Source organism: Chaetomium fimeti, assembly GCF_033439085.1.
Source record: "Chaetomium fimeti strain CBS 168.71 chromosome Unknown B0H64scaffold_3, whole genome shotgun sequence".
Lineage (NCBI taxonomy): Eukaryota > Fungi > Ascomycota > Sordariomycetes > Sordariales > Chaetomiaceae > Chaetomium > Chaetomium fimeti.
Genome location: NW_026944331.1, coordinates 1,016,969 through 1,042,894, shown reverse-complemented (window position 1 = coordinate 1,042,894; position 25,926 = coordinate 1,016,969). Strand labels below are relative to the sequence as shown.

Here is a 25,926-nt window from a genome sequence, read left to right as displayed (position 1 = left end):
ATCATGAAGGTATCGTGCTCGGAACGTTGGATGTGGTTGACGACATCGCAGGCGGTAGTAAACTGGATCTGAGGTGTCGCATCCCTCCGGGCGTCCACATCCGAGTCGCTGTCCTCTGCTGCTTGCTTGGCTGCCCCCCCCCCCCCCCCGGGTGGTATATGAAAGCGGGTTCATTGTTGGCACTTGATCGTGACGGTAGGTAGGCTGGCGATATAGCGCGGGTCGGGTTCGTGTATCAGGTTACGAGCTAGACGAGCCCGATATCGTAGTGGATTGGGTCGTTGGGTGTGGCAAGAATGGGCAGCGTGAGAAGGGAAGCGGCTTGGGTGGCTTTTAGCATCGCTGTCGCCATCAGCAACTCAATGGTGGTGCTAGAACGGCGGTTTGGAGACCTCCCTTCCGATGGCTCGAATGCCTGGTTGCCCGGATCATGACTTCACTTTGTCGTATGACACTGTGTCCTGCCGCCGCCCTATTGTAATGACATTGCATCGGAGACCGCGTCCGTGGCTGACCAAGTGGTTGACTGAGTGGCCCCAACCAAGTACATTGTCAGAGCATAGAGCGAACGGGGCATGTGCCCGAGCGCGTGAACGAGTTTGTTTGTTGCTATAGCATGTTGTAGCTTGGACCACGAGGCCAGGGTTGGGTGTCTGGTTTTGGTGTGTCCCAGTATCAACGCACTGACAACATCATGCGTTCCTCGCTCAGGAGGAAAACAACCGATGAAACCTCCCCAAATGCGAGTCTAGGTTAAGCCTTTTAAAGATTGGGTATTCGTGCGGGAATAAAGAAAGGATCGAGGGTGGGGATAAGATCAGGAGGTCGGAACTATGGATTAGCGACGGTTTCCGTTGTGGAAGGAAGTCAAGAAACTCGATTCCTATCTAGTTGAATGCACTGCGGCTAATTTCCCCAACATGGTGCTCTTCGCATCTTGCAGTCCATTATTGCTTTGAGAACGACATGACAGCATACTGGAAAGTCCCGTTTGCATAGCCCCTCCTCATGGCCCGGAAAGCTTGTAAAAAGGCAATGCCATCTCGCCCTTGGCTGAAGGCGAACGCCCACAGCGAGGGATTCTGTACCAGCGACCACGAGATGTCCCTACAACTGTTAGTGGCAGGCTTCTCGCAGAAACTCTCGCGACACTACATACCAGGTTTTGCTGACATCCTTACTGATGTCCTTTGGCCCGCCGAGTACCTTCAACCCGGCGCCCGTAGCCTGGTTCACATACTCTTGCTGCGTGCAAAGCGGCGGGGTGAGCATGCCGTCTAGATTGTCATCAGCAACCACCAGGACACGAATAAAATAAGGGCAGGTGACAGACCTTCGATGGGCTTGATATCCGCGTCAAACACGTCCTTCCCAAGATCCTCCGCCTTGGCCCAGTCCGCCAGCACCAGCTTCCCGCCCGGCCGGAGCAGCTTGTGCGCGTTGTGGAAGAAGAGCTCCTTGTTGGGGAAGTGCGAGAGCGCCTCGCTGATCCAAACAACATCGAACCCACCCTCACCACCATCCCCTCCCGCGCCGAAGTACTCCCCCATCTTCTCCGCATCCAGCTCCACAAACCTCACCCGCCCGCCCTGCTCGCCAACGGTAATGAACCCATCATCACCACCACCACTTCCAGCCTCAGCCCCAGCTCCATCCGCACCACCCGCACCATCGGCCGGCTTGCTCAGCCTAATCGCCATCTGCACCTGCTTACCCGAGATAGTCAACCCCGTCACAGCGGCGCCCAGCGTGCGCGCCAGATACCGCGCCGTGCCGCCAACACCACAACCAACATCCAGCACGCGCAGCGGCGGCCGCGCCTCACCCGCAGCACCAGCACCGGCAGGGGCAGTAGCAGTAGCAGTAGCAGCAGCAGCAGCGCCGCCATCGCCACCGGGCAGCTCGGCGATAGCCAACAGCAAATGGATCAAGTTCAGCTGGGCCGTCTCCTTGGAGTCGGTCGCCTTGGAGGCGGGCGTCGGCCAGTAGCCGTGGTGGATGTGCTCGCCCCACAGGTTGAGGTAGTAGTCGCTGGCCAGGTCGTAGTGCAGCTTGATCCGGTCCTTGAGGGCCTGCATCGTGGTGTGGGCGAGGCCGAGGGGCGTGTCGTACTGCGTGCTGAGCGCGGTGGGCTCGTCGCCGCCCGAGGGGGCGGGAGCGGTGGTGGTGGTTGGCGTGGACATGGTGGGTTAGTTTGGGGGTTGTTTGAGGGGAAGGGGGGGTTTGTGGTGGTTGTGGTTGCGGGTGAGGTACAGAATGGGGTTGTGGAACAAATTGAAGCTGCACCGAGAGGGAGAGGGTTTACGGTAACTCGGGGAACTCGGTTATCTTGTGGTTTGAAAACTGAGGAGGTCGCACCTTCCCGGCTGGATGGCGCCCTGGACAACTTGGAACCATCCCCGCCATGGCGGGCGCCCTGCGTTCCTGCATCACAACAGTGGATCTCTCAAGCCGCCATTGGTTACGGTGCATGCGTACCCCTCGCATTGGAGCATTATCAAACACTGCCAGTCTTGGGTTCCTTCCTCTGGTACATTCCTCGGCTGATGGGGCTAAAATGAGTGTTCTGATGAGTGTCTGTTGTAGCCGGGCTTGTTTAGAGGTATGGATGGGTAGATGTTGGCGGGATTGGCCAAAAAAGGGGTCGAGTTCAGGTCGCGGCCATGCGGCGGAGACAACCCGAAAAAGTAATTGACTGGAGCGCGATTCGAACGCGCGCCTCTTGCGAGAGTAGAATACACCCCATTGAATGGGGAAGATAATTTCTTGAGTCTACCGCCTTAGACCACTCGGCCATCCAGCCATTGGATATGTGAATGGCTTCAAGTGCGCTTACAGAAACCCACGAGCGCCACCGATGGACAGAACGGTTCCGGAAGTTTGGGTCCAACTCCATCTCAAATAATTCACAAACAAGATTTCATCCGTTCATACTTGCATTTAGAAAAAAAACATCAGATAAAACAATATACTAGAAAAGCCTGTCCGGACCTTGGGCAGCACTGCCTCGTTGCTACTGCCTGCAAAACATCGAGATATCTGCCGAGAATCAGAATGCCGAGTCTCAATCAGTTTGTCGCTTGTTGTGGCTGATGTTTGACTGTTTGCCGCAGCCGGCGCTTCGGGCGCTTCGACGACATCGCACTCCGTGTTTGTACCGTACGACGGCATCCGCTGGGTAAAAGGGCATTTACCCAACACGAGGGTTCTCGTGACATCGATTGTATTTTCTTCCATGTGACGCTTGGGTCGCATTCAAGCTCTTGTGAATCCGAGGCAGTCGAGGTGTCTTTCGGTGTTCGTTGTTGTCACGGTGAAGTGGATATAAGAGGCAGGAAGGAGAGTTTCTGAAAGCAGGCAAAAATATACCTATAGACAACAACGGTAGTAAGTAGGAGGTTACAAGTTACGCTCACTTTGGTCGTCCTGGTTGTTACCTCCTGCTCGAGTCAACATCGGCTCATGGCCTGGCAGTCGGGCCGCATATTGCCCCGTACAGAAGTTGGATATTATGGCATATTGCACTGCAGAAGAAGCATACGAGGACGACATATTGTCAGCTCTCCACCACGGGCCACTCTGACCACCATACATGAGCGAGGGCGGAGTTGAGTAGAGTCATCGCCATCGGCCGCTCTGTTGTGTTGGTAAACGCTGACGAGGTTGACATTACTATTTTCAGCAATGAACATGTCCGCTGAAGATGGGTGAGGCCACGGTTGTTGGCCATTTTCACCGAGCGAGTCATGTTGGTTGACCGTATTCACCATGGTAAGGGCGCAGGATGATGGCATGGTATCATCGAGGACATTGGGATGCATGGCAGGTGTGGAAGGGACTCCTTCCGTCTATAAAGGAGGTTGTCTTCCCTCCCCAAGGCCTCTTCATCTCCCACCTTCCCATCGTCCCATCTTCAAATCATCCCATCACCACCATACAACGACAAAGGTTGCCTCATCAATATCTCAACTTCAAACCAGCACTTGACAGCTTTAAGCCAACACTTGACTATCCCATTCTTCCGCTACAACAAACTCATCTTTACAACCACTTACCAACTACTACCACCACCAACCACCGCCAAAATGCGCTTCACCACCACCCTCACCACCCTCACCACCCTCCTCCTCACCACCCTCTCAACCGCCCTCCCAGCCAACCCCATAATCCGCCAAACCACCTGCCCCCGCCTCCACCCGCCCTCCACCCCACGCCTCAACCTCCTCAACCGCCCCGACCTCGGCATCACCACCACCCAAACCCTCACCTTCACCCTCCCCGTCCCAGACAACACCCCAGCCGACATCAACAACAACACCCCGCTCCCCGGCGGCCCCTGCACCCTCCGCGCCGTCTTCCCCCCACACTGGGAAGTCATCGACACGAGCGCCCAGGCCGGCGGCGCGCCGCTGGCCGTGGACGTGTACGCCGTGGACGGGCCGGCGGCGGGGGCGCTGGTGGGGACGGTGAGCTTTGCGGTGGACGCCGGGGGCGATGATATGGGCAGGGAGAGGGTGGTGGTGGTGAATTCGTTCGCGTGCCGGGAGAGGATGGCGTACAGGTTTGAGCTGGCTGGGGTTGGGGAGGTGGGGTTTGTGAATGGGTTTGATGAGGGGTTGGGGGTGGAGGGGGGTTTGGAGATGGTTGTGGGTTGTTAAGGGTGGTGGGGGGTTGAGGGGTGGGAAGTTGTTGGATTAGGGGGGTGTTGTTTTCTTGTTTGGGTATGGGAAATCGTTTGGGGCAGTTATTGGGGATGGCGGGTGGAAGGACTTGAGTGTTGCTTTGTTGGGTTTGAGTAATAATTAACAGTATAGGATTCGGAGGTTATAGTGTGGGCGTTTGCTTGCCAGTTGGAGTTCTGCTTTTTATACAAACCTGGTCTGCTTCACTTGATCCAGTTCACAAGTATGAGTGAAGTTATGCGGTCCTGGTGCAGACACGAGACAAAACACTAATACTCTAGCTGTCGACCTTGAACTGATCTCTCCCTTATTTCTCTATAAAGGGGACATTCACATGGAACCCACTGAAGACACTTCTCAAGCCTTTGCATGATTGTACTGACTTCTCCTATCTCTTCATCCTCTATACCATCCGTGTCCGACTGTGGGACACCCAAAGCAAGGGCTAGAAGAAAATAAGTCTATTCCACGTCCCCATGCAGGCATAACCCACACAACCAAAGAATAGACGCCAGAAACTCTATCATCCCGGCTTCATGTCGGCGTGGTGGAATATCCGCCAGCCCTCATCAACTTCCGTCTATCATGACACATAACAGGAGAAACGATCCGAAAAAAACGGAGTTTGAAAAGCGTCCCCAACCTCGTGCAGTCATCATATATATAACCCTCTCTCGGTTCTGTCCGGGCTGAGAAGGAAATAAACCCAGTCCCCGCATCCCCAACCGCAGATGGCGGGAAAGCCAGGCCAAGAAAAGAGCAGGGGAAGAAGATTCCCCGGGTATCCCTAATAATAAATAAGTAGCAGCTGTATCATCCCGCTTCGACCACTTCTCCAGTCTATCCATCCCCCAAAGCCCATCTATCCACCGCCCCGATTTTCACCACCCCTAGCAACCCCTCCCCAAACCGGGACACTCACCACGCCCCAAACCCGGGACTCCCCGTACCACTGGCGTTCCCACTCGCCGTGGCACTCCCCATAGCAAAGCTCTGGTCGATCTTGACAATCCAATCCATCTTATCCCGCTCGCTGCGCGCCGCAAACAGCCAGGTATTATCCGTCCCATAGACAGCAAACACCCCCGCCTGCAGTCGCTCGCTGAGCCTGCTGATCCCTCCACCACCACCACCGCCGCCGCCGCCGCCACCGCCTGGCGCAGCCGCACCGTTGGGAGAGGCGCCAGTACCATTGCTGCCAGCGTTGCCGCCGCCCGGCCAGAGCGAGGCAATCAGCCGCCCCGTCCCGCCCTGCGGCAGCGGGTTCGGCGACCGGGACGGCGACGGCGACAGCTCCCTGCGCGGCGTGCCGAATCCGCTGCTACTACCGCCATCCCCATCCCCACCCCCACCACCCCCATTCTGACTCCCGCCACCACTCCCACCACCACTCCCACCACCCCCATTCCCACCACCGTAACCCCCCCCATTCAAATTCAACAACCCCAAAATCCCCGGCTGGCTATCCACCCGCGCATTCCGCAGGCTCACCACCCCGACCTCCTCGCCCGCCGACACGGAGTGCACGTGCAGGTAGGGGCGGCGCAGCTCGACGAAGCGCTTGACCCAGCGGGTGGCGTCGGCGTTGGGGACGAGCAGGTAGCCGCCGCGGAGCACGGCCGGGTTCTTGGGCACGCGCACCACCGTCGCCACCGACGTCGGCTGTGGTGGTGGTGGTGGTGGTGCTGCGGGCGTGGGTGCGCGTGCCGAGGGGGTCGGGTCGCCGGATGGCGGAGCCACGCCGTCCTCGGGCGGGTCCGTGTTGCGCGGGGAGAGGATTTGCAGGGAGGGGTCGGGGTAGCGCTGCCAGAGTTGTAGGCAGCGGGTTAGGAGGTGGGTTTGGTGGTCTGCCTGGTCTGTTTGTTGAGGTTGGCTGGGTTGTGGTTCTTCGGGAGGGGAAGAGGGGGTGGTTGTGGTTTGTTCTTCGTTGCCGTTCTCGGAGGGTTGGGGGATGTTGCCCTCGGCCTGCCCGTTCGCTTCCGTAGGTTCGGGGGATGTGGTTGGGGAAGGTTCAGGCGTGTCATCTTTCAGAAGCTCCGCGATGGAGTCGGCATCTGAGTTGACGGGCGGGGGCAGCAGGTCTGCGCTTTCGGGCTCTTCGAGGCCGTTGGCTTCATCCTGGAAACCAATCTTCTTGAGGAACGTTTGCACCGCCGCAATCTCGGCCATCATCTGCTTCCTCTTCCGCGAGCTGATGTAGTCGGCCACGAGCGACACGCCGCGCGGCGTCCAGGCTGTCAGGTTCTCCTCGCCCTTGACGTAGTCGTGCTGGCTGTTCATGCGCCACAGATCGCCCACCCGCTTGATCGGCGCCGGCCGCATCTGCAGCGTAAATATGCCGGTTGTCGAGTGGACGATGCGGACGTGCTGAAATAGCGAAGAGAACATGGACGTCTGCCGGATGAAGGACCGCGACAGGATCTGGCAGCAGACGTTCATCGAGAACTTCATCGGCTCAGCCAACTTCTCGGAGCTGATCTCCCACGAAACCGTCATTTGCACGCGGTACTTATCCGCCGTGACCCGGTCGAGGAGCAGTGACTTGTGCAAGCTGGAATCCCACTGCCCAACCACGGCGACGCTCCGGGTGCCGTTCGCGTTGGTGTGGAACGTGGGCTCGGACGTGAGCTTCAGCGGGATGTCCGGAGTGACGGAGCCCATGTCGGGCGTCTTGCCTGCGCTGTCCAGCAACTGAACCTTGCCGACGCGCATGTCTGCGACATCGTCCCACGGCAGCGCATCGCCCGAGCTGTGAGTGAGATTGATGGCAATGCGCCGCTGCAACCCCTGATGCAGTTGGAACGTCCCCCCGTCCAGCTCGCTGGTCTGGTTGACTTCCACGGGGACGTACTCGCCCTCCTCGTTCATCTCGAGTACCTGAATCCGCGCCAGCAAGTCATGTTTCTCCTCCGTAAAGAAGTGCGCCTCGCTTATCCTGGCGCGCTTCTTCCCCCGCGAGCGAGGAACGCCGTCCCGCATATCGTCCCAGCTGAGGAGCTTATCCAGATGCATGGCCGACACCTTGGCGAAGATGGCCACGCGCAGCGTCGTTTGCGGGGGCGCGAACAGCGGCACGCTCATGCTATGAACGCTCTCGAACCGGATCGGGCCCTCGTCAAAGTCCTTGATCATCTGCGTCGTGGTGATGCCGTCCTCGGAAATGCCGGGGATGAAGAGCTGTGCGTGCACCTCGGTGCCCTCGCGCTCCGCAAAGCCGACCATCTCGTGCATGACGATGTTAAACTTCAGCGTGTTAGACGGCGCCCGCGCACTGGACGGCTCGAGCGCGAGCTTGATGATGCCAATGGCGTGCGACGTATGGGGAGAGAAGACGTCAAGGGTAAAGTCTTGAACCCGGCTCTCAAAGACAGCTTTCAGGGGCACATCAACCTCGCCGACTAGGGTGTACTGCGGCATGCAGGTCTCGATAAACGGGTTGTCGAGGCTCAGGTGTTGGGCATACTCTGGTTGATCCAGATACTGGTACATCTGCCGCATCTGCCTGACTCGGTCATGGAGCTTCTCGATGCTCCAGAGGTGGACAACCCCGTGCTTGTAATCGATGACGCGGACCCCGATGCATGGCTTCGGTGCCTCCTCGAGCGCGATATCGTCGCCCTCACCGGTTAGCCCATTAAGAACCATGTCATAAGAGGAGCACAGCATGTGGCCAATATCAACCACGGCAAACTGGAAGACGACGTGTTCGTCCAGCTCGTGGCTCATGATCTGGGCTTCCTTGAGCGTGGCAGCATGTTGCAAGACTGCCTCGGCCATCCGTACGTAATGCCGGCTCCGCCAGTGCTTCACCGCGACCTTGGCCCGCTCGATCTCGTCCTCGGACAGCTTCGGGTTCGCCTTTGGGCGTTTTAGCGGGTCTAGCTTCTCAATCTTGGCTTCAAACTCGCGCCGCTGAACCTCGAGCTGCTTTTGCATGTCGGCCTTGATTTGGACCAGCGTCTCCTCCATGCGGACTTTCTCTTTTTTGATCTCCTCGACCTCGACATTCGCCGCCTCGGCGGTCTTGAGCTGGTCGCGGTACTCGTCCTTTTGTTTCTCCAGCTGACTCTGCATCTCTTCACGCATCTCGCGCAGCCGGTCCTCGGTCTCGCCCTGCTTAGGGGTGGACGGCATGGTCAGGACCGTGTCGAGCGAGAAGTTGTCGAGGGTGCCGGTGGACAGGTACTTCTCCCTGACCGGGTACGAGGCCATCGACTCCATGTCTTCGTCGCCGTCCCGGCCGTTGACACGCTCTGCCCTGGCCCGCTGGACGTCTTCGAAGAGCGCATTAAGCTCCTCGTCAGTCAGCTTGGTAAAGTTCTGGTCTGTGCCGAGGATCGCGGGCGCCGCTTCTCTGCGCGCAAAGGACCAGTCGGACTCCTTTCCGCCGCGCTGGAACGGCGAGTCGGGGCGGCTGTCACTGAAGTCGGAAATGGCTGTGCTTAGACTCCTCTCGTGCCCCGGCCTTGGGCTTGGTGACGGCGATGTTCTCTCCAGCGCCTGCAGTTGGCTTGCGGTGATGGACTGGCGCAGGAGACTTTGCTCTTGCCTTTCTGCCCGTTCTGCGCGCGCTTCCATCGGATGATTGAATCGGAAAATGTGGAAGTCGCCCAAGATAATGCGGTACCCCGAGTGTAGTCTCGTCGGCTCCGTGACTCGCTTTCCGTTCACCATAACCGCTGCTTCTTCCTTCGGGACAACTGTGACCGTCCCATCTGCCGCATTATCAAAGGTACAGTGCTCGTGGAGGATTCTCGAGCCGTTCAGACGAATGTTAGCCTGGTGGTCTGCGTTGGACTCGACGTTGCCGACCGTAGTCGCGCCAGGTTTCAGGTTGTAGACCAGGCACTCCGCCAGGAGGGGGTCGTCTGAAAGATTTACCAAGTGAGGCATCTTTTTGGGCGTGGACATGCCGATGAAGCCCTTCTCGATGCTGATTCCCAGCTCCTCGAGCGCAGATTCTCGCTCTTTGTGGATTTCTTCCGTCTTGGCAAGTTTCTGCTCCCACGTTTGGTTGAGGTCCTGGAGAATCTTCTCGCTCTGGTCTAGTTGCTCCGCAATTTCTGCCTTTGAAACCTTCTTGATAGTGCCATCAGACTGCGTGATGCTGACGATTTGCTTTTCCAGAGGCGTGCCTTCTGCGTACACCTCCTCGGCAGGAACGGGCGTTCCGCCAGCACCGCCTCCACCGCCCAGCTTGCCGCGGAGGAGGGCCAATTCTTCCTTGAGTTCGCGAATCATGCGAGCGTTGGCGTCTTCGTTGACGACCGCGTGGTTCTTGATGCGTTTCGCAGAGTCGGCGTACCGCAGCGTGCTCAGTGTTTCATCGTAGTTGATGTCCGCCGGACTGATGGCGGCGATCATGGCTGTCATACTGTTACCTCCGAGGGAGTCCTTCAATAACCATGTGAGAACACTATCTCTGTAGGGAACCTGTCCTGCCGCGCCCTTCTTCTTCTTGACGCCAGTGGAAAGATCTGCCAATGCTGCGATGACACGGCCGAGGGTGGAAAGAGAGCGGTTGATTTCGGCGCCTTCCTTGAGACGAGCTCCGGTTGCGCCTGTGGATGTCGCTCTTTCCGAACCGGCCAAATCGACGAGGCTGATCTTGGCTGCCTTCTCCATAGCCATCTTCGTCTCGGGGTCGAAGCGCTTCTGGGTTAGCATCAGAGTGAACACGGCGTGACTTCGACTCGACGTCTCGTTCATGTTGGTTGCCGCCACCGTTCTGGCCTTGTTACCCTCGTCCATCAGGTTCTCGATTTCCTGAAAACTTCCAACCACCAACTTCGCCAAATCCTCCACGTAAGGCCCGGTGGAAGGGTGCTCTCGGACCTTCAGGTTGCCCTTGTTTGCCGGGTTCAACAGGTCGCGCACCCGCTCGTTGTAGATTTCGAGGTACGACACCTCGACGGTGCAGCGCAGGTTCTTGTCCTGTTGCATCTCCCCGATCCTCCTGAACATATCCTGGCAAATGTTCGGGATGATACCGGCGTCCTTTCCATACCCCATCATCGAGTACGACTTGCCCGAACCGGTCTGGCCGTAGGCGAAAATACAGTTGTTGTATCCCTGGAAGGCATTGTCGAGAAGCGGCCTGCCCATGTCCGTAAAGAGGTTGTCCTGGCCCGCATAGTTTGGCGCGGCCTTGTCGAAGGACCAGTACGACTTGTCGAATGCGAAGACCTTCTGGCCGTGGTCCTTGACCGCCTTGTTGTCGGTCGGCGGCGTCAGGACCGTTTGGTTGTCTTTCATCTCCACGATACATTTTGCGCCTCGGTCGTGTTCTGCCGAGGGACAGCATCAGCTTCCCTGCCCAAGGTCCATCCCCAAACCGAACCGTTCACTCACCTCTCCCGTTGAAGGGACGAACTCTGACCACCACCTTGATATTTCCACCCCCGCCCGCGGGCGGCGCAGCCGGAGCCATCGTCGCTGGTTTACAAGGACAAGCCGGAGTGGCTTTCGAGACGTTCGACGAACGACGGCGTCACGGCTAGCCCTGAGCGACAGCCGGTTCCTGGCCAGGCGGGTTGGAGAATGGAAGCTCGTAATTATTGCGCAGTCCTCGAGTTTCCCGGCATACAGTTCCCAGCCCGCCGTACAGCACTCACGCGCATCCTCCCACTACAGCGCTGTGTTGGATCGTGAGCAATCCAGGTTGGTGCGTCCAGTCGCAGTCGAGTCGCAGTCGGTGTGGTTATTTGTTAGGTAATCGAGATTTGCTTTGCGGGGCGAGGGCGAGGGGCAACCGCTGGCCCCCGGAAAGTTGAGTCGTCGAGCTGTCGGGTTGATGTCGGGTATTTGTCTTGGATGTTGTGCGGGCGTGAGGCGTTTGGAAGTTGCGCAGTTATAGAGTTGGCGGTGTTGGTGGTGCCCTCGCCAAGATGGCGTCGTAGGTGGGTTGACTAACTAGCGGCACAGAAGGAATGCGATTTCGAGAATGCGTCCCCGTGTCAACAAATTCGAGAGCGGGACGCGAGGCGCGAACTCGGGGCCTCTCTGGGGGGGTGGGGGCGCTAGCTTATTGGTGGACGCGGTGCCTCATGGCCAGAAATTACAGAGGCTTTCTTCACGTGTCAAGGACGGCTCATCTCTCTGACGGCACTTCACGGGCAACATTTTATCATGTAATTACCCGTTTGGCAAGCAAGTTAATGCGGGAGTTATAACTTGTGGATATCAATATTGACAGGGTTGATTAACCTGTTTCTCCCACCACCAGACTCTGAGGTAACGAATGAATTTAGGGGGCTTATTCAGGGAGCTTCAGTGGGTGTATTCTACCTATCCACTACCTCAGGTCGAGGTGTCCAGGTCCGTGGCTCCAACATCATGAGTTGGGTAAGGTAGGTTAAGGTACCTAGGTAACCAACCATTTATAGCGACAGAGACGCAGCCAAATGTTGGCTAACCGAACAATTCGATGCTCGTGCAAGATATCCCAGGTCCCCATCAATATCCTAGACATTCGCTCTCGGCCCCATCCATATGGGGCTTGTTCGGTCGTTGCTGGGGCTACTTCGACTCTCCTAACCCAAGGTCCTTCTCAACCAGTTGGCGGCAAATTGGGTGATAGAAATCACGGTTCTTCTCAAAGGTCTTGACCGCAAGGTCACGGTCCACCTTGTTGAGAGTGCGAAACAGCGTCCGGACAAACTTCATACGACCGACATTTCCGAGAAGCTCCGCAACACCGGGATAAGAGCTGGTGTCCTTGGCCTTCATCGCGATTTGGTAGTAGGCTGACTTCAGCTCAACATTCTTAGAATCAGCGAGGGCATAGACCTTGCCCATATTTTGCTATGGCCTGTTAGCTAGGGTCCGTCGTAAGAAACTCGAGTCTTCCAAAGATACATACCGCTTGCTCCGCCGTTAGGGGCTCCTCGAAGTCCTGGACCACATTTAAGAACACGAGGACCTGGTTTCCGGTCCACGACGACGTGTCCGACGGGCTAGGAGAGAAGTCCTTGCTCTTCCACTTGTTGGCGAGTTCGAAGCACCCATCCACAAGTGAGGTGTCGAACTCGGGCTTTGGCGGAAGGCCAGGGTTGTAGAAGCGGCCCTCCCAGTCGATTTCCGAGAGCTTGTCCTTTAGGCTGGCGTACTCTGGGGCACCAAAGAACTCCAGGAAGGTGTCCTTGAACTCGTATGAGTCCAGAGACTTGTTCTGCCACTTGCTAAAGTAGTGGGGGATGAACTTGTCAAAGTTCTCGCGCCCGACGAGACGATCAAGAGACCAGATGAAGTGAAAGCCCTTCTCGTAAGGCACCGAGCTGAAGGCATCGTCTGGGTCGATACCATCGTGCTTGATGGATAGCTTGGTGTACTCATGATCTTTGCCAAACTCCCCAATTGACTCCTCTAACAGTCGTATTCATATTAACGAAAAAATACCACCATCACATTTAGTCTGGATAACTCACCCAGATGTTTCCAGCCGATAATGGCCGAGAAGTCGAAGTAGGCGTCATTCTTGTGGATGGAAGCCAGGATACGGCGCTCCAGATACACGGTCCATCCTTCATTGAGCCAGCTGTCTGGAGTTAACGGACCACTTTCCCCGAATAGCGTCGAGAGCCTAAACTCACAAATGCTCCCAACTACAGCTCGTCACCAAGTTGCCACTCCAGCTGTGGGCGAGTTCGTGGGCAATGACATCAATGTTTTGCCGGTCACCGCTGATGATGGTGGGCGTCGCGAATGTGAAGATTGGGTTCTCCATGCCGCCGTACGGAAAGCTCGGAGGCAGGACAAGGACATTGTACTCACCCCACTGGTAAGGGAAGACAATCTTCTCGGCAGCGTCTAGGAACTTGTCCATATCATCCTCGAGCTCCCATTGGGAGGCCTTCAGCTCGTTGGGACCCGTGGCGACAGAAGAGCATCTTCCGATCCGGGCACTAGCAATGTCTCCAGATGCCACAGCGAAAAGATAAGACGGAATGGGGACCTTCTGCTCGAACTTGTAGACCTTATCCTCCCCAGCAGCCTCTGTCGCACCTGGCACCGGGACGCCGCTGGCAACGACAACATGGGGACTGCGGATGATGAAGTCGTAGGTGCTCTTGACGTCGGGCGTGTCCTGGCAGGGGAAAATGGACCGCGCATGGATGGCCTGGCACTGGCTGAACATGAAGGGAGCCTTCTTGTTGCTCGTCTGGGCCGGGGTCAACCACTGAAGAGCAGTGCACTTGTCCGTGGTGGCCAGCTCGATCTTGAGCTTAACAACCTCCCCCTTGCCGGCGCCGTTGGGCACTGCGACGTGGACCGGAGAGCCGTTCGGCCCTGCGCGATCCTTGACCTCCCATTGCGAGGGCGCCGAGTTGAGTGCGATAGCTGAGACATCGACGTAGCTAGAGTCAAGGACGATCTCCTTGCTAGCCTTGTCTGTTTGTGACTCAAGCTCGAGAACCACAGACCCGCGAAGGCACTTGGCCGTGAAATCAACCTTAAAATCGGCCGTGGTATGTTTGGTGCGCCATTCGTTGTAGTTGGACAGCGTGTTGGGGTCCCGCACAGGTGCCATTCTTGCAGTGTTTATGCCAAACCACCGACGTTGAAAATAGGGTGTTGATTTTGCTGTTGTTGTTCTTGCTGTCGTTTTCCGAGCAATCGCCGAATTTGCTGTTTCCTGAGCGAGCCTGGCCCTCCCAAGGCGAAGAATACCCCACATGAGCACTCCGCTTTCTCAGCTGCAGCTTGATGCCCAAGCTGTGCCGATTCTCCCTTCACGCCTTCCTCCTTTGTCCAGCGCGAAGATGAATCGCACCATCTGATAGGCCAAGATCGATGACATCAGACGGGCACGTGACCTTAAGCGCGGGAAATCGCGGCTTTTCCAACCCGCCTTCCATTCGCATCTCGTCAACAAAACATCGGCACAATGCTTCAATTCTGCCACTTTGTTAGTATTGTCTTTCGTTTCTTCTCTTTCCTTTTTTCGCTGTTTCCGTTCAGTCTGAACAACTCCCTTCCTGTAACGATTCCCGTGTCCCTTCCCTCCTATATTTGCTTTCTACTATTCGTACTCCTACACAAGTGGAACGCCGATTTGCTCGGCTGGATTGGCCGTGTTTGGTTGGTCCCACGACGCGAAACATGTTTCAACTCCCAAAGTCGGGATCGCGGTTTTCCGCTCGGTCATGGAAACAACACGGAGGCATCACGGTTCAACGGGGGTGGCACTGTGAGGGAGAAGGGCTCTCCGTCGGCCTCATTTGAAACGCCATTCGCAAGCGCGGATTGGCTATACACCATCAACTCTGGATCACCAGTCTGCATGTCGATGGGCCGCTCTCTTATGATCATCGCCGGAACGAGGGTCGAAGTGTATCCCGCTCGATGGGCGAAACTCAGGACCTGTGTTGCACCGAGCTTAGCTCGAGATGAGCTGCTCCGGATCAACCAGGCCTCCTCCAATATCATGTGAACGGCACGTTACGCTTTCCCCAGACGGCCCATCAAAGTTTGCAGCCGGCTGATGCAGCCTCCCTTGAGAAAACGCGGTCATGGCAAGCCCAGGCCTTGTCCAGTGTTTGAGCGCGCCTTGACGCTCGACTCGGGGTGAAGATAGTCATCGGGAGAAACCTATCAACAGTCAGTGAGGCCGGAATGCCTCCCAGACGAGGTCAAGTGCGATGGATACCAGCCGTCCTTACCCCTCTTCATTAAAGGGTTGCTCTGATATCCAACCCGTTCGCATGGACGCTCCCCTCATGCTAAGAGTCGGGAAGGTTCACGGTCCCATTCCCTTGGGGCAATGGACGCCACAATAAGAGTGATCACCGTGGATCCCCTCTCTGTACCGGATTTCCAGGGTTCCGGCTTGACAGCTTCCTATATGCCTGTTCTGCTATCATAAGATTCATGCTCGGGTAATATCCCGAGCCCGTTGCATGAATTTACTTTCCGTAATTTCGGCCGTTTCGCTCAACATGGGAAAGAATCAAGAACCTTTGTTGAAACATACAAGCTTGTCGAAACATGAAGGACCGCGTTAGTTATGTCATGCTCGAGTAGCGGAGAACCCGCGGTCACAGAGGAGACTGCGCGTCGAACGGGACACGACCAATCTGACTTGTGCTCTTTCCAGCTCCTTGGGCGACGTGCCCCTGAGGCAGAGAGGACGACGCCGTGCAGATGGATGCCCGGCAGGAACGTGACGGCCCCCAGAGAGAGCGCCCTGTTTCCGCGTTGCCGAAACCAGCTGGCGGTTGAGCTTTTTCGAGCTCCCTCCCCGTCACGCTGCTTCAATAACAACTTCGAAAAGGAGGTCGGGGCATCATCCTTTCCGAGCCAGGATGGGCAACAAGGTTCAACGGTCACGGAACTCCAAAAACAATAAGGCTGTTCGTGTTGGTGTCTCGTGGTGGTCTTGGCGATTTCCACCGGGTCTCTGGCCGTCTGTCTCAGGAACCTTGTCAAATGCAGTCTCGCGCATCGAAGCGAAGCTCACTTGTGCAGGTCAAGCGGCGCGGACCATGGGCTTGGACCGTCGACATGCACCGAGAACGGCCGGCGGTTGCCCAGCACGCCGCCCACAGGCCTGGGCATGCACTCTGGCGGTCCCAACACCTCGTTCCCCCTATCTCATGCCCGCTCGGACATCGTCATGCGGGCTATTTATTGTCTCCTATGTATTCTGTATGTCGAGCATCTGCATGCTACGGAGGAGTTGCTACCGCTGCGCACATCACGTACCAAGTACGACGGCATGATCAACTTTAGACTGCTCAGCAATGCACGTTCGGACCTGCTGTCGAGCGTTGATGGCAAGACAACGTGGTGCCCTTGCTGCATCGCCTCGACATAACATCTGTGCGCTGCCCCTGATGGGAAAGATCGCTTAGGGCTTACCCAACGCTAGTTGACTAGCCTCTTTTTCATCCACGAGGAAGAGGAGCAAAGAAGGGGACAAGAAGTTCTTTTCGGGTTTGGTGCTCTTTTGCGTTCTGCCAGCCCCCCGGAAGAAGATCCGAGACAGTCCCAAGGCAGCCCTTTGGGACAGGAACCCGCGGACCTGGTCCCTGTTGTTCCCCTCCTTTAGTGGGGTTGGACTGCAGGACTGACCAGGGGGCCTGTTCGCCAATGGGGGGGAGAGGGGCTTCTTCCGGGCGCCGAAGCTTCCCCCATCATAGCGCGTGCCATGGAAAACATGAACGATCGCATTCCATGACACAGCAGCGGAAAGCTGCCGCGCTTCGAGGCCGTTCCGGCCCCTCGGAATAAATGTTTCGAAGAGCCGACTGCCGGGCATGTATCGGAACTCGGAGACGCTGAAAATAAGGTTTGCACCCGGCCTCCCGGGTGGCTCGATCATGTCTCACTTTCCCGAGCGAGGACAACATCAAAAGCCAGACATGACCGTTACCCCTCCGGCTAGCCGTTATGATGTGGGCTGCCTTTATTGAGCGGCCACTATTCCGACCTGCTTGGACGTCAGCCAGCAACATGATCATGTTGTTGACCGTTGTGACCAAGAAAAAAGAAAAAAGAAAAGCCGTTATTGGAACGGTAAACAACTGGTAACCACCTTCCTTTTGCGCGGGACTCGGAATGCATACCCGCATGCGAGAGAGACCAGGTGAATCGGACTCCGCCATGATCTTGCTTCGAGTCCCACAGCGGACTCTCGTCAGCTGTCGTTTTCTCCATGAGCGATATCCTGCAAGCCCCTGGCTGTGCCATCACTATCACCGTTCCTACGAATGCCTTGTTTAGGTAGTTCCCAGAAACGGCTCAACTGCCAACCCCAACCCCCCACACCTTGCCCTGTCTTTTTTTGCTCTCCCCCTGAGGATGCTCGTCCGCAGTGACGCCGACGATACCACAAACAGGGACGCCACAGACAGGGAGACAACAAAACAGGGAGTCATATCCCGACTCTCACCAGGTAAGAAGCACAAGCGAGGGCAAATCCCTTTTTGCTGTTTTTGAACCTTAACAGAGTCTGATATCGTTCTTGGTGGGGGAGCTTCCCCTGACATGGACTGGACTAGGTGAGTAATCTCCGCGTCGTTTGTCATGGTTCTTTATTCTTTCTTTTTCTTTTGGGAACACCGAGCAGAGCACGAGCACAGTCCATCGGTGACTAATCTGCTAGTTTAGAGGCGAGCGTTGAGTATCGTTACATGGCCTGGCCTGCCCCCCACCCCAACGTCAAAATCGTACGATGGTCAACACTGGTGGCCGGAGATCAAGGGATGCGGTGCAACGCTTTCAGCGTTTGCAGTCGTTCCCCCGTCCCGTGACTTCAACCGCACGGACGTATTATCACTTCCCCCTTTTTCCCCTCACCACCATCGATATCAAAAAAAGATACGGCACGGCAGGGCACGGCGGGGCACGGGAGCAAGATATTAGAATCTGACCTTGAGTGCTTGCATCAACCCGCACGCGCAAGACCTGCTCGCGGGTGGTCCGGGGGCACGGGACGGGACGGCTCACGGTCGTGGACCAGGAATGGTAACTGGCTCGCTCTTGCCGCTCGGCCGCGCGCGGTGGACGGGTGAGTGGGTGGATAACTGAAAAAGGCCCTTCCCGCGTTTGAGGGCATCCAAGCGTTCGACGACGAACTATTTGAGTTACTGCTGCTATGTCAGTGTAAAAATATGGCCCGGGGTGGGCATCTCATTCACATCGTGCCGTGGTGATCCTTCCTCAATGATCTGGTTAAAAAAAAGAGAAAACACCCTCGCCGCACCAGGAGAGGGGAGGGAGGGGGACGGTCATGATGAGGATTTGTGCTGCAGATATTGAAACTGCGTCTTCGATGGATTGCTGATTGACGAACTGCTAAAATGGGAGTCGAACAAGTTTCGGAACTCAAGCCGCGAATCATTGAGTTGAAACGACGTCTCGTATCCCTGTCCATGGAATTCTCCGCGTCCCGGGTGCGAGGAAATGTTCCTGTTGGAGGGTTGGGAAAACCGTTTCGTTTTGAGCGGGGCTTATGCCGTGTTCCCGGGCTGGAAGTGTTTCTTTTGTGTTTCTGTTTCTTCGTTTCCCTGTTCGCACGAGCAATTATGCCGTGTCTCTTAACTCTGGGAGGATGAGGTCCTGAGCAAGCCAGCCACAAGGGTAGTCGGGAGGCTCGGAGATGAACTCATCAACCGCAGTCTGCGAGTGACACAAAAGGCAATCAGGGCTTTGTTGAGACATTGACAACAATGTTCCCGATCGCATTGGGTGAGGTAAGGGGGTTGGTAGTGGGACGTATGAGCTCCCGGCTTTGAGGGAACGGCGAAGGAGCCGAGCGCATGGGCCCCTGTTCATATCGTGGGACTTAAGGTTGAGATCCCTGGTTTCCTCGGGGAGATCGCGGCTTCTACGAAGATCCACGACCAGTTTTGGTGTGATGAAGGGCAACGGGGTCCCGGGGCTGGGCAGCCCTTCGCTTAGCAGGACAGTCAAGGGGGTTGGATTGTTTCGCCCCCACCAACTTTCAACTCAAGACGCTCCAGTTCAGAGTCTCCGACATGTCATGTTGAGAGATAATTGTGCGCAGAGATGTGAACTGCGAAGAATTGTCGCAGCTTGATGCAGGTCCCATGTTTGCTGCAAGTGATCAGGCCCTTCGCATGCTCGAGACCTGGTCGAGTTGCTGCAATGCAGCAAGGACACAGTCGATCCACCCAAAGCATCCGAGAGCAACTCAGTAAATGGTACTCTCGGTGACGTGGGGTAGAACCCGAGGTTTCTCTGCGTCTTGTTTTCAGGAGCACCAGCGAGAAATCCGTCTCGGCGCCTGCAGCCTGGCCCCCGTACCGAAATCGGCAAGTCAACCGTTCGGGTGAGTTGCGTGGGCGAACGGGCGGGGTGAGGGCAGTTGCTTCCTGCGCGTCAGTCAGAATTGAGGTACGGAGTGCCGTGTAGTTCTGCCATTCTACTCAGAGTTAGCTCCAGCGCACGGGCAGAGCTTGTTCGAGTAAGCTGAAGATGTCAATACCTTCCCTGACGTTTGAGCGGTGAGCACGAAAGGAGGATTGACTGCAGGAAGGTGGTGGTGAATGCAACCCAACGACGCTCGAAGGGGCGTTCATGACGACCAGAACAGACCGCGAAACCCGGTGAAGGGCGTGGATCACCCAGAAACGTCCAAGTTTGGTTTGCGAACAGCGCTAGGAAACACAGACCCCAACTGCCGGTTTTCGAGCGCGCAGTGTGTGCGTGATGCGGGCCGTCACGCTGGAAAGGTATGTGGTTATGTTGACCTCTTGAGCTTAAAGATCGGACGAAACGCCAAGAACTCATCGCGATAAGCCGTGGTGGGGGGTGGTTTCTGAATGGTGTTGCGGCCCTGAAAACGACCATAACCTCGCCATCCTATTCGTATCGCTAGTAACGCCTTGTGATTGTTGGTCTCCGAGGGTGATGGAAGCGATGGCAGTTTCGAGTCTCGACGTAATGCGGCCTCCCGCCGGGCCACTTTGTGCCCATCCATGAGTTACCGACATGAGAGACGGAGAAGCCAGAGGGGATGGGATCGCACCGCGTCGGTCAGCTGGGCGCACTGGCCTTCGGGGTGCTTCCCATCGCAAAGCAACCCATGTTGTTGCCCAGACTGTTTCGAGAAACAAGGCCGACGGTTTCTCTTGGGCTTCGAATGATTTTGTCTGAACGGCCACTAGCGCCTTGGCTAAGGGCCCACAACTGTTTGAAGCCAACTTAAAGACGAGACTTGTGTATCCCCTTCCTTGTTGTTCCTTGTTGTCGAGGTCTCGATGGAGCTGAGACGCGGCACGTTAGCAATTTGATATATTAAGGTCGCTAGTAAAGGAAGGTTGTCAACATATGACATGGATTGTTGACTTGAGAAACAGGGCATTGGCAGCTGTCGTATTTCTGTTCCCGAGCCGTTGTGGTTGATGAACGGTTCGGGTCTCTCCCCTCTCTCCCAATGGAACTTGGAGACGATGGGAAGGGACCCAGGAGTGCCAGGCTGCCAGGCCGGTTGTGAAGGGCAAAAGGGTCGGAAGGTGCAGTGCTGCCCCTCATTGATTGCTTTGCTGGGAGGTTCCTTCCACATTGTGCGAATGTGGAACGACGAAGTGGCCTGAGGGCACCTTCCAGAATTCTAGAAAAGTCGAATCTTCACACAAAAAAAGAGTCGCGAGGGGCTCACGCGAGTCAGAACACCCTCGTCACACTCTCACCACGCCCGTCTAGTCTCCGGATCCGGAGTCTGCCGCTGTTCTCTTCTTCGCCACCAACTTCATGCATTCTCTCGTTCTCTCCCCCCAGAGCCACTCGCTCTCGCGATGTGGAGAGAGCAGCATCATGCACATCAACTGCATCAGCTAGGGTAGGGCTGGATGGTGGGATGCTGTCTCGTGGTCGTCTCCTTGTCTGGACAGTCCTTCGTACATGCTGGTTGATACCAATCGGACCATGAATGACGACAAGCAGGCCCTGTCCGTGAAGCCCGGGATTTCTCTTGCGCATTGCGTAATGAAGAAATCGTCGTCGTCCTGCTTCTCCCGGCCTCGCACCAATTGGCTGCTCGAAACAAAACGGTCGAAAAATCGAGACGTCCGTGCGATCTGTCAAGCCCCCGTGCTTCGGGCGGGCTCGGGCGATAGTTGCTCCACTGTTGAAGATTCACGACATGCTGGCTGATCAGTCTGGCTCTCGAGCCTCTTGATGGATGCGGGGTTAACGAGGGCTCTGCGGGTTCTGTGTCCAACAGCGACACCAATATCCGGCTCCTTTTCGCCGGTGATCTGCAACCCTTGCGAAGCACGAAGTCTGAATCTCTTCGGAAGTTTGGTGAATCTCAACGCTTGGACCACAGGTCGATCTCCCGGCTGCTGCTGGAGAAAGGTCTCACAAAACCACCGGCTGTCACTTCTTCGTCACTCCTCTCCACTATCATCGGCACACAAAGCCTCGATCCATCGAGCATCGAGCTTGGACCTGTCCGTCCGTCTTGCTTCATCCCGTCCTGCGGGCTGCACTTCTCATCAACACAGTTGCCCTGGCCGCCTGCACCATCCCTCGACCTGCAGAGGCAGGATGCACCCCAGCTTCAACCAAGGCCTCTTGATTTAGCCAAACGACAGCCATTGGTCTGTGGGTGGGGGTCGGCTGCAGGCGTTGTTGATATGGACAGGCGTGGATGCGGAACCCCCTGCCGCAACTATCCCTGACCGGGACGTCTCTCCATCCTTGGCCGGCAGGGGTCACTGACCAGGGCCGGACATCACTCAAAGCGGTCTTAGCGGTTTCATTGTGTTCTCCTCGTGCAGCTGCTTCTCACCTTTCGGTCCTGTTACAGCATGCTCCCTCAGCGCGAGCCATTCCCATCTCGGCTGCATCTCCATGATCCCAAGCACCCCACCAGACGCCCCAGACATGGCTGTGCCTCCGAACAAAGAAAGCCCCGTATCAAACCCCCCGGTTGTGTTGCCCTCCCCGAGGCGAGGTTCCCTTTCAAGCTGCCCCAACACGCCCCAGCCAGGGACATCGCCCACCGGCAACGGGCTCCTTGCTGGCGGTACAATCTTGCATGGGAGCACATGGCTTCTCCATGGATCCTCCCTCTGCAACCCCCCCTGTCACATGGCTTCCCTCTCGCCCCTGATGGGCAGGGCTTTGAACCTCTGAGAACCCACATGAGCCCGGCCTGCATGTACTTGTAGCAGCCGGCTGGGAAGGGCTCTCCTCGCCCGGATTTGCAAACCTCAGAGTATATATCCTCACCACAGCCTCTGGCCTATCAGCCGGCCGGTCCGCGCGGGAAGCTTAAAACGCTCCCTGGCCCTTATCCGCACCACAACTCCCGGGCCAGCGAAAACCATTTATCTCTTACACGGACCCTACCCTGCGTCCGCCCCAATGGCTCACATTGCCAACTGCCTGGAAATGGACCAGGAGGACCTCTCGATTGGTCTTAATAATTATATAGCCGCAAAGACTGTCACCGAGGAGTCCAATGAGCTGGTACGCAACCACTTATGTCCCGCCTTCCGCTGTTGGCCAAAGCTTACCATTGTGCTGCAGTTGGGTAGAGCATCCCCTTCGGGTGATAAGCCGTTTGCTTGGAGAATGCAACACCCAGAACGAAAATATCAACTTTTCCCAAGGGATAAACAGACGGCTGCCGCCCCAGGGAAAGCACTAGATCCAGAGCAGGCTCAGGTATACGCCTTGACCAGGAATCAGAACGGCGAAAAGAGCGAGAAGATGGCTCTGAACCTGAGGGTCCGAATCAAGGAGCGCGAGATGCGTAAGCGGAAGATCAGCGTCTCGGATCTCGGTCCGTTGACGACGGTACAGGAAGCTGCCATGGACTCCCGTATGTTCATTGCTTCTTTCGCTCTGTTCAGTTTGTGACTGACATCCGCTAGCTACCATCCCAGGACGACCACCCGTCCATGAGCGGTCCATTAGTGCGCCGGGAAGCTCGTGGAAGCCGTATTCCCTCGGCGACTGCATGACCTCAGGGAGGACACGAACGCCAGAGGAGAGGCCCGAACTTCGATCAGCTTACAGGAGCAATGAGGAGCTACAACGGCCCGAGGTCGAACCCCGACAGCCGCTGTCCCCGAAGAGTCTGACGCCACTTGTCATACCAACCTCCAACCCCATCGCCCCCCACCTAGCACGGAGAGTGTCTATTAGTCGACTCCGGTCCGGCAGCACCCCCGTCGAGGGCCAAACCCGCAGCGCCCGGGCTGACGATTCTCCGCGGGCACGGACACCCTTCACCCCAGTTTCTGCCTCATTGACCACACCCAGATCGGCCGCGACGACGGTCATGACGGCCTCGACATTGCCTACCCCGATTTCCGCTCCGGCGGACCACCGGGAATCCCCTAGGCCATGGGAGAAGTCGACAAACCCCGCTGCAACGGCCGCCTCGAAGGAGACCGTCCCTGAACGCGCAATCACACCCAACGACCCGTTACAGAGCCTCGCCCATGGGCATAGGAGGAACCAGTCGGAGTCGGACAGCATGATCAACAGGGGAAGGCCGCCCAGGCGACTCGAAGTCTGCGCCGGTCCGACAACTTTGAAACGGAGTGGTTCGAAGAGGAACAAGAGCTCAGAAGGACATACAATCGAGCAACTTCCGAAGGGGTGGAAAGCAAGTGACGCTGTCAACATAATGAGCCCACAAGAAGTTGCTTCGCTGCAAAGACAGGCCCTCCAGCAAGCGGCACGGTTTGAGGTTCTCAGGAAAGAGGACGTTGATAGTCTCTCACGGGTTCGTATGCTCAATACTGGCTTCATTGAAACACTGCTAACTCGATACCCAGGAACTTCGCCTCCTCGACGAACGTACCGACTACCTCCGCCATACGTACACCTCACTCCGGTCAGGGAGACGAAACCTCCACTCTCGTATCTGCCAATATCTCCGATCCCCGCGTACAGCCAAATTTAGCCACGAATCCATCCTCAAGCAGGAGGAAGCTCTTGCGGAGCTCGATACCTCGATCGACGAGTGGGTCAGCAAACTCGAGCATGCCGAGAACCGACGCACCAGGGTCCGCCAGAAGCTGCTCGAGCATGTTGCTGCTGCCGTTACTTTGGGTGCCCCGACCGGGAGCGTGGTGGGAGTCAGCGAGAGCTTGCAATTTGCCCTTGGTGTTGTTCGGCCCCATAACGCCGAACTCTCCACCCCGCCCCGGAGCCCCGTCAAGACTTCCTTTACACCCGCCGCGCCATCTTCCTCTTCTTCACCGCATCGGGCTCAAGTGCCCTCCACAATCCTGGAGCAACCCCTGTTTGAGGAGGCCGCCGCCATGGATACCAAAGAAGCCGAGAAGGGGGCGGCTCTTCGCCGAGCTGAAACCATTCGTGTCTACGCGGATAACGACGTGTACGCTCTCCTAGCGGATGTGGAGGATACCATCACCAAAATGGGCAGTTCCGAGACCCCGGCTAAGGACAAGGACTCTTGCGCGCCACTCTCGGAGGCGGAACGGCGAAAGCTGTGCCGCACCCTCAGCCATGATGTCCTGAGTGGTGGCTCTCTCGCGAGAAAACCCCTGCCCATCTCCAAATTGGCTGAGAAGCCGTCCTCCTCGTCGCTATCTTCCTCGTCGTTGCCTTCCACCAAAACCCCACCTGCCAGTGAACCAGCCACCGGCGAAGTTTTCCTCACCAGTGCCGTTTTCAAGCCTTGAAGGCGATTATTTAACGCGCTGGCATATTCTTTCATATTCTCACGGCCTTGACTAGACGTCCTTCGATTTTATATTTCTCTTATCGTCACGACGCTCAAGTTCCTTTCGGTATCAGCACCATGCTGCGGCTGGCCACATACCATCATTCTAATTCGACTCATTTCTTGATTCATCTCAACTTTGAAGATACCCTTCTCGTCATTCATTCAACTGCCATCTTATCTTATTCATTAACTCTTTACTTTCTTTTCTCCCCCATCGACTCTTGGTTATTTGCCATCATCGATCTATCCACATGCTCTGCATTCTTTCCTTTTTCTCTTCTGTACATTGTATTTTAGCATTCCCCCGGGGCACGGCGTTGTCGGCGGCAACTTTTCTTCTATCTTTGGCATAAAAGCTTCATCTATTCTGACGCTGTCACGGCCGAAACCAATACCAATGATATCCCAGTGCGCGGGCAAAAACGGATCGGCGAGATACCAATGATACCAACGACCGGTTACCTTTCATCTTTTCTTTCTTTTCTCTACCAAGCAATCAATCGTGAGCTCGGTTAACACTGCAAGGATATGGCTGGGTGGGAGGGAAAGGAGAGATGGGGTTGACGAGGTCGCGGGACATGCAGAAATGTTGTCCCGCAACTGAGGTCGACGGCGTAAAGGGGGGGAGTTGGGTGAAAAGTTGGTGGCATGAATGTACCTGTAATTATTATGATAGTACAGTTATGGGAACTGAAATTATACGATAACCTCATCTATTGTTGTTTCCTTTAATGCAAGTACGTACACACAGCCCGCTCGATCCCCATATCACCTCCTTTTTTTCACACACAACATACATGCCCTCTCCCACTCCCGCTACACGCTCGACTCGCCCCATGATGTGCGTGCCGTGACAAACGAGAACCCTCTCTCCGGCCATACCACGGAGCAAACGTCGACATCCCCTCTCCCCCACTCACTCCTCCCTCACAACTACACAGTACACACAGACAACTCAAACTTCTCACCACATTATTCCCGGCCCCTCCGCACGTGCTCGGCACCCCTCTTTCCCGCCCCCGTAGGACCCCTACGCCGCGGACATCTGCCCGCCGCCCCCTCCCT

The 25,926-nt window shown here is 56.4% G+C and overlaps 5 protein-coding genes and 1 non-coding gene across 6 annotated transcripts; 2 read left to right on the top strand and 4 right to left on the bottom strand.

The window, feature by feature from the left end:
- Positions 1–781: 781 nt before the first annotated feature.
- On the bottom strand, positions 782–2,293 carry B0H64DRAFT_112910 (S-adenosyl-L-methionine-dependent methyltransferase). Its single transcript, XM_062797813.1, has 3 exons — positions 1,334–2,293; positions 1,160–1,277; positions 782–1,107 (listed from the first exon to the last, which is right to left on the bottom strand). The coding sequence occupies exons 1-3, from the start codon at positions 2,181–2,183 to the stop codon at positions 948–950; spliced, it is 1,128 nt and encodes a 375-aa protein (XP_062660400.1). The 5' UTR covers positions 2,184–2,293; the 3' UTR covers positions 782–947.
- Positions 2,294–2,692: 399 nt separating this feature from the next.
- On the bottom strand, positions 2,693–2,803 carry B0H64DRAFT_t45. Its single transcript has one exon. It is a non-coding gene; the product is annotated as a tRNA-Leu (tRNA).
- A 1,282-nt stretch (positions 2,804–4,085) lies between these two features.
- Positions 4,086–4,658, top strand: B0H64DRAFT_440378 (uncharacterized protein; the record flags this gene model as incomplete). Its single annotated transcript, XM_062806484.1, has 1 exon — positions 4,086–4,658. One exon carries the CDS (start codon positions 4,086–4,088, stop codon positions 4,656–4,658), a length of 573 nt encoding a protein of 190 aa, XP_062660399.1.
- Positions 4,659–5,570: 912 nt separating this feature from the next.
- On the bottom strand, positions 5,571–11,596 carry B0H64DRAFT_356543 (uncharacterized protein). The gene is made up of 2 exons (XM_062801601.1): positions 11,034–11,596; positions 5,571–10,969 (listed from the first exon to the last, which is right to left on the bottom strand). Exons 1-2 carry the CDS (start codon positions 11,110–11,112, stop codon positions 5,601–5,603), a joined length of 5,448 nt encoding a protein of 1,815 aa, XP_062660398.1. The 5' UTR covers positions 11,113–11,596; the 3' UTR covers positions 5,571–5,600.
- A 220-nt stretch (positions 11,597–11,816) lies between these two features.
- On the bottom strand, positions 11,817–14,422 carry B0H64DRAFT_390643 (leukotriene A-4 hydrolase). Its single transcript, XM_062803413.1, has 4 exons — positions 13,274–14,422; positions 13,109–13,218; positions 12,544–13,046; positions 11,817–12,485 (listed from the first exon to the last, which is right to left on the bottom strand). Exons 1-4 carry the CDS (start codon positions 14,356–14,358, stop codon positions 12,201–12,203), a joined length of 1,983 nt encoding a protein of 660 aa, XP_062660397.1. The 5' UTR covers positions 14,359–14,422; the 3' UTR covers positions 11,817–12,200.
- Positions 14,423–22,422: 8,000 nt separating this feature from the next.
- Positions 22,423–25,095, top strand: B0H64DRAFT_112083 (Up-regulated during septation-domain-containing protein). Its single transcript, XM_062797810.1, has 4 exons — positions 22,423–22,625; positions 22,686–22,980; positions 23,033–23,892; positions 23,945–25,095. Exons 1-4 carry the CDS (start codon positions 22,521–22,523, stop codon positions 24,815–24,817), a joined length of 2,133 nt encoding a protein of 710 aa, XP_062660396.1. The 5' UTR covers positions 22,423–22,520; the 3' UTR covers positions 24,818–25,095.
- The last annotated feature ends 831 nt before the right edge of the window (positions 25,096–25,926 follow it).

What these genes read in the sequence shown, in the direction of transcription:
- B0H64DRAFT_356543 (XM_062801601.1), bottom strand. Translation starts at nt 11,112, where the DNA reads ATGGCTCCGGCTGCGCCGCCCGCGGGCGGGGGTGGAAATATCAAGGTG. An exon ending in TCGTCCCTTCAACGGGAGAG is followed by an intron (nt 10,970 to 11,033) that starts GTGAGTGAACGG and finishes GTCCCTCGGCAG; the next exon opens with AACACGACCGAGGCGCAAAA.
- B0H64DRAFT_112083 (XM_062797810.1), top strand. Translation starts at nt 22,521, where the DNA reads ATGGCTCACATTGCCAACTGCCTGGAAATGGACCAGGAGGACCTCTCG. An exon ending in CCGAGGAGTCCAATGAGCTG is followed by an intron (nt 22,626 to 22,685) that starts GTACGCAACCAC and finishes ATTGTGCTGCAG; the next exon opens with TTGGGTAGAGCATCCCCTTC. An exon ending in GGAAGCTGCCATGGACTCCC is followed by an intron (nt 22,981 to 23,032) that starts GTATGTTCATTG and finishes GACATCCGCTAG; the next exon opens with CTACCATCCCAGGACGACCA.
- B0H64DRAFT_390643 (XM_062803413.1), bottom strand. Translation starts at nt 14,358, where the DNA reads ATGTGGGGTATTCTTCGCCTTGGGAGGGCCAGGCTCGCTCAGGAAACA. An exon ending in AGCTGTAGTTGGGAGCATTT is followed by an intron (nt 13,219 to 13,273) that starts GTGAGTTTAGGC and finishes AACTCCAGACAG; the next exon opens with CTGGCTCAATGAAGGATGGA. An exon ending in TATCGGCTGGAAACATCTGG is followed by an intron (nt 13,047 to 13,108) that starts GTGAGTTATCCA and finishes TACGACTGTTAG; the next exon opens with AGGAGTCAATTGGGGAGTTT.
- B0H64DRAFT_112910 (XM_062797813.1), bottom strand. Translation starts at nt 2,183, where the DNA reads ATGTCCACGCCAACCACCACCACCGCTCCCGCCCCCTCGGGCGGCGAC. An exon ending in GGATATCAAGCCCATCGAAG is followed by an intron (nt 1,278 to 1,333) that starts GTCTGTCACCTG and finishes ATGACAATCTAG; the next exon opens with ACGGCATGCTCACCCCGCCG. An exon ending in AAGGATGTCAGCAAAACCTG is followed by an intron (nt 1,108 to 1,159) that starts GTATGTAGTGTC and finishes TAACAGTTGTAG; the next exon opens with GGACATCTCGTGGTCGCTGG.